The sequence below is a fragment of the Nansenia antarctica genome (genome assembly GCF_963989245.1).
Source record: "Nansenia antarctica genome assembly, chromosome: 8".
Lineage (NCBI taxonomy): Eukaryota > Metazoa > Chordata > Actinopteri > Argentiniformes > Microstomatidae > Nansenia > Nansenia antarctica.
In genome coordinates, this window is record NC_137678.1 from 58,757,710 (window position 1) to 58,763,709 (window position 6,000).

General features: G+C 47.0%; 1 protein-coding gene across 1 annotated transcript in view; it reads left to right on the plus strand.

Moving 5' to 3' along the window:
- The window catches only part of LOC308164497 (protein mono-ADP-ribosyltransferase PARP14-like), a gene marked incomplete at both ends in the record, with an annotated part of 55,802 nt that extends 50,993 nt beyond the window's left edge, over window positions 1–4,809 (plus strand). The window contains 6 exons of the mRNA XM_080538572.1: window positions 1,006–1,807; window positions 1,992–2,247; window positions 2,743–2,973; window positions 3,960–4,178; window positions 4,406–4,447; window positions 4,795–4,809. Coding sequence (XP_080394698.1) covers window positions 1,006–1,807; window positions 1,992–2,247; window positions 2,743–2,973; window positions 3,960–4,178; window positions 4,406–4,447; window positions 4,795–4,809 — 1,565 coding nt within the window. The remainder of the gene's footprint in view (window positions 1–1,005; window positions 1,808–1,991; window positions 2,248–2,742; window positions 2,974–3,959; window positions 4,179–4,405; window positions 4,448–4,794) is intronic.
- Window positions 4,810–6,000: the final 1,191 nt, after the last annotated feature.

Genomic DNA, 6,000 nt, shown 5'->3' on the forward strand with positions numbered 1-6,000 from the left:
GGGAGGACCTCCAACCGGAGAGTTTGCTGCAGAGTGTTCCATGTATTAGGGGCATCAATAAAAAAGGCTGTTTTACCCAGGTCTGAACGCGCATACGGAACCCGAAAAAAAAGTCAACTATTAGATCTGGTCACATAAGTACCAAGACTCCAGTCTAATAATGATGAGATATAAGGAGGAAGCTTGCCACAGATGGCCTTAAAAACGAACAAGTTCCAGTGGTAACTGCGCCTCAGAGAAAGAGAGGGCCAGCCAACCTTGTCATAAAGTATACAGTGGTGAGTGTCATAACTGTCCCCGGTAATAAACCTTAGAGCTGAGTGATAAACTGAGTCCAATTGTTTCAATGTAGATGAAGCTGCATGCATGCCTATAGATAACATCACCGTAATCTAATACGGACAGGAATACCGCCTCGACAACTCTCTTCCTACAAAGCAAGGGGAAGCTAGACCGATTACGGTAAAGAAAGCCCACCTTTTGCCGAAGTTTGGAGGCGAGGCCGTCGACATGCGTTTTGAATGATAGCTTCTCATCCAACCACAGCCCAAGATATTTGTAGTCGGTAACTCTCTCAATGGAGTCGCCATCAACTGTGGATATAAGAAGCTTTGTAAGGTCCACATTTCTAGCCCTAGTAAACAACATGAATTTCGTTTTCTTCGAGTTGAGGACTAGCTTATGCCTCGAGAGGGCGTCTTGCATTGAGTTAAAGGCTAGCTGCAAGTTGATAGTAGCAGCATGTGGGGAATCTGCTGTACTATAAAGAATGGTATCATTGGCATATAAATGGACGTGGCAACCGGTTAGCGAAGATACCAGTTCATTAATATAGATGGTAAAAAGTACAGGGCCCAGCACCGAACCTTGAGGGACACCCTTTGTAACCGTTATAAAATCTGAATTGCCAAGTGAAGATTTTATACACTGACGCCTGAGGGTAAGGTAGTCATGGAACCACGCACACGCACCTAAATCTAATCCAATATCGGATAGCTGTTCTAGGAGCAAGTGGTGATCGACCGTGTCAAATGCCTTCACTTAAGGTCAAAGACTTAGTGAAGGTTTCTTTCCAGAAAGAAGTAATTTCCCTAAGTGGCGCCAGAGTTCATGTCACGCAGTGCAAGGCCTTGTTTGCAGACCTGGTCTCCTCTACACACTTCGATACCCTGAAGGTGTCCAAGCCCGGAGCCAAGAAGTTCTTCCAGGACAAGGAGGCCATGTATGTTACCACGTTGATCAGTCTGACGGGCTGTGTGGTCCAGCTGGTTGAAGAGAACCAACATGGTGGACAGCAGGGTATAGGCCTAGCACTCAGGGGAGGAGGGATGAAGCCCTCCTACCAGTTCCAGACACCAGACGGGGTGGAGATAGTCGTGTGTAAAGCTGACATATGCGACTACGCCGTGCAGGCCGTGGTCAACGCTGCTTACACAGACCTGAAGCACAGCTGGAGGTTAGCCAGAGCCCTCCTGGATGCTGCCGGCCCTCAACTACAGGCAGAGTCTGATCAGCTGGTCACCAAGCGGGGTCTACTGAAGCCTGGGGACTGTGTTATTACTGGTGCTGGGGGGCAGCTGCGCTGCAAACACATCATCCACGCAGTGGGACCCAGGTTTGACCCCGCCGACCCTCAGAGGGCTGTGGCGCAGCTGAGGAGAGCGGTTATGGGGAGTCTGGATCTAGCAGAGAAACACAGCTGCCTGTCGGTGGCTCTGCCTGCTATCAGCTCAGGGAACCTAGGCTTCCCTCTCAGCCTCTGTGCTGAGACCATCGTCAAAGCAGTGAAGGACTACTGTGAGGACAGGTATGGTGATACTGTAGTCAATATCAAACACTCAGTGGCAAAAAGTGTTAAATATATTTATTTTAAAGTGTCTTTTAAGTTATTCCAAGCCCAGCAATGGTTATTTATGTTGTTGTTGTTGTTGTTGTTATTTATTGTATTATTATTATATTATTATTATTATTATTATTTATTCATCATACAGGTATGATGATAATTGCCTGGAGAGGATCCACTTGGTGAATAAAGATGACAGGACAGTCCAGGCCATGGAGGATGCTGTGAGAGGGGTGTTCGGAGACCAAGGGACAGGTCAACAACAACAGCCCAGCAGAAGTCCAGCCAAGCCCGCCCCACCCCAGCCTGCTAGACAGGTCCAGAGTACCGCTGGTTCTAGTACGGTCCAGACCAAAGAGAGGCTGACCATCAGCCTGAAGAAAGGGAACATTCAGAACGCCACGGTAAGCCGTTTTTTTTAATGAAACTGATGAAACTCAAGTCAGCAGGATTTCACTAACTAACTAAACTCACTAACGGAAGAATTTCAGAACACTCACCACCTAGTGTCATGTGTTCTATGTTGTATTTACCTAGCAACAATAGTTTGATTGGCTACAAAATGAACCATCATCATTTATGCATTTTTGGTCACCCGTGGCACTCTAGAATGTTAACAATTGTGGCGACTTTATTCACCCTCGGCACTAAATAAATTAAAGTTAAAGACTTAACATCAAATCGATTATTTTCTCATTTCATTGCGCTTTATAGCCTACATCTCAGTTGCCCTAACAACTCCATTAATGTCCTTATAGATAGAATCAGACCACCCAATTTGTGTTAGATCAACTTTTTGTAATGAACAATAACACAATGCTGCTTTACCTTAAAGTCAATTAACAAATCAACATTATAATGACTTCTTTATAATAACATGATGTTGCTTTCTGTTCCAGACTGATGTGGTTGTGAACACGGTAGGTCAGGACCTGGCTCTCAACCATGGAGCAGTCTCTAACGCCCTCCTGGCTGCTGCTGGACCCCAGCTCCAGACCCTGGTCGACCAGCAGCCCTCCACTGGCATCGCTGGGGAAGTCATCATCACAACTGGCTGCAACCTGAAAAGCAAGCTGGTGTTCCACACTATCGCCCCCCAGTGGGACAACGGACAAGGTGCAGCAGAGAAGGTTAGAAACAGAACAAACGTTGTTCCTCGTCCATATATGTATATTTCACACCAGGAGAGGCTGGACAGGGTCATTGTAATGCATGGAACGGAATGAGGCATGGTATCAAAACACTGAGTCTGTGCCTCCATGGTTTCACACACAATGTACTGTGAATGTGATATAACAGAGGGTGTAAAATGCAGGTTTAGTTTAGACTCCAGACTATTTTGAGGTGAACTATCCCCTCAAGATTGTGTAAACCTCTATCTGTCTCTTCCCATTTGGATTACTGTAACTCAATTTTTTCTTGCTTAAGTGATTCCTCAATTGCTCGACTCCAACTAGTTCAGAACGCAGCTGCGAGGCTTTTGACATACACCAAACGAAGAGAGCATATTACCCCCATTCTAGCCCACTTACATTGGCTTCCCGTATGTTTCAGGATACAATTCAAGATCCTCCTGATCACATTTAAGGCCTTCCATGGCATGGCACCCTCCTATATTTCCGATCTTTTAACAGAATACATTGCGCCTAGATCTCTTAGATCGTCTGACCAACGGCTTTTAATTGTCCCACGGTCCAGGCTCAAAACAAAGGGTGGCCGTGCTTTTACTGTTGTAGCTCCAACATTATGGAATCGTCTCCCCCTCACTGTCAGGTTAGCTGGGTCTGTACCACTTTTTTAAAAAACGTTTAAAAACCCACTTATATAGGATGGCATTTTTATAATTAGTTTTCTCTTTTTACTTCTGATATCTGTATTGATTTTATCATTTTATCATTCGTTGCTTTTATGATTTTATCATTCGTTTTATTGCTTTTGTGAAGTGCTTGTTTACATTTTATGAATTACGTTTTATTTGTTGGCTGTTTATTTGCTGTGTTATGTAATATACTACCAAATGTACTGTGAAGCACTTTGTGACTGCTGTCTTAAGTGCTATACAAATAAATAAAAGTAAAGTAAAGTAAAGAAACCTGATCAGACTTTTTAACTGCAGGTGTTGAGTGGGATTATGGAGAAGTGCCTGGCTGAGGTGGAGCAGAAGGGGCTAGTCTCCATCACCTTCCCTGCCATCAGCACGGGGAACTTGGGCTTCCCTAAGCCCATTGTGGCCTCTCTGATGCTGGAGGAAGTCTCCAAATTCAGCACAAGGAACCCCAAACACCTGAAGGAGGTGGTGTTCATCCTGCACCCAGGGGACCTGCAGACCGTTCAGGTAGGGAAAATGGTTAGATTCAGGAGGTTAAAACCACACAGGTAAAAATAAATACCATAATAGGCCTACTGTCAAATGGAAAAGGTTTTACGATTTGGGTTTAGTGGGTTTCATTGCCGATAGATGTTGGTCGGAGGCCAGGCAGATTTCCTCCATGCAGGATGGGCTCTGTTGATGCTGGTGTTGTTGATGGCTGGTTCTCCTCCCTTCTGATGATCTCTCTCCAGGCTTTCACTGATGAATACAACAAGAGGTTTACAAACCAGACTGCAACCTCAGGGGCCTCAGCCTCCTCCTCAGCCTCCTCCTCTGCCTCCTCCTCCTCAGCCTCCTCCTCAGCCTCCTCCACCCCCACCAAACATAGTAAAGGTGCAACTCACTAAACTCACATTTATATTAGTAAACTCGTGGTGTCATACCGCTTACAATTGCAATCAATGTTAAATGTACAGCGAATTGATCTCATGCAATCATTCCCTTTGGTCATTGTAACATGCCAGATGGTTTATGCAAAGTAATGCAAATCATAACATCCTATAGTCATATAGTCATATTTCATCACCTCATTATGTTATTCTCTTCTGCCAGGCCCCTTCTCCTCTGTCACCACCTCCAGCTCAGGGATGCATGAGACAAAGATGGAAGGTGTGGTGATACAGGTTGTCACGGGTGCCACCTGGAGGGACAATGTCTCATAGTGATTTTTAGCAAGGTATACACCCCTAGTACTAGAAAGAATGTGATAGCCTTGCACCGGTGGTAGTGGATTCTTAATAGGACTGGTTGTTAAAATCCCTAAATATTCAGCACAACAATTGAGTGGAGTTGGAGATGTCCTCTTGAGTGGAGTGGAATTTGGCAATGATCACCTGGTGCCACCAGTACGACACATCTTCAGTTGTGGTCCCCGACCTCATTGGGTGTTTCGGCCAGTTATCACAAGACACCCTCTGCCGAGGTTGGCCCACCACAGGCTGATCAGGCCTGGGTGTGTGTCGCACGGTGGCACCACGTGGTCATTTGGGAGCCCATGTTGGGTCCCTACGTTTCAGCCACAGCCAGTGACTGCTCCGTTCTGCTGCAGTGGACAGTTCTCTGATTGCCTTCCGTTGGGCCTGTCCTCTGATCCCTACTGCCCTCAGGAGCCTTGTGGTGGAGCTGGCTACAAAGCCTCTGCAGCCCACCTCCACTGGCCACACCTTCACGTTCCAGCCCCGCCCCTCTGCTTCGACTGCTAAGTTGGCATACCGCAGCCTCTTCCGTTCGAATGCCTCATCGATGGCCTCCTCCCATGGGACCGTCAGTTCTACGATGAAGACACGCCGGCAGGACTTGGACCAGAGGACTAGGTCTGGGCGCAGGTTGGTCGCTGCAATTTCGGGTGGGAAGGTGAGCCTCTGGCTGAGGTCTACCCGCATTTCCCAATCCCGGGCTGCGTTCAGTGGGCCTGAGTCTGGAGGTGATGGCTTGGTCCGCTGTTTCTCCCCTTCCCGGATGAAGGTTGTTTTCCGTGGAAAGGTAGTCTGGGCATTTAGAGGCATGGCGTTGGTGGTTACCCTCTTGTGCTCAAGTTCGGCAGCCAAGCACTTTAGCACTTGGTTGTGGCGCCAGGTGTATCTTCCTTGAGTTAGACTGGTCTTGCAACCCACCAAGATGTGTTTGAGGGTTGCTGGGGCTGCACACTGGAGACAGGCTGGGTCCTCTCCATACCAGAGATGTAGGTTGGTAGGAGAGGGCAGGACATCATATGTGGCTCTGATGATGAAACTTAGCCTATTAGACTCCATGCTCCACAGCTCGTTCCACGTGAGTTTCCTCCTCT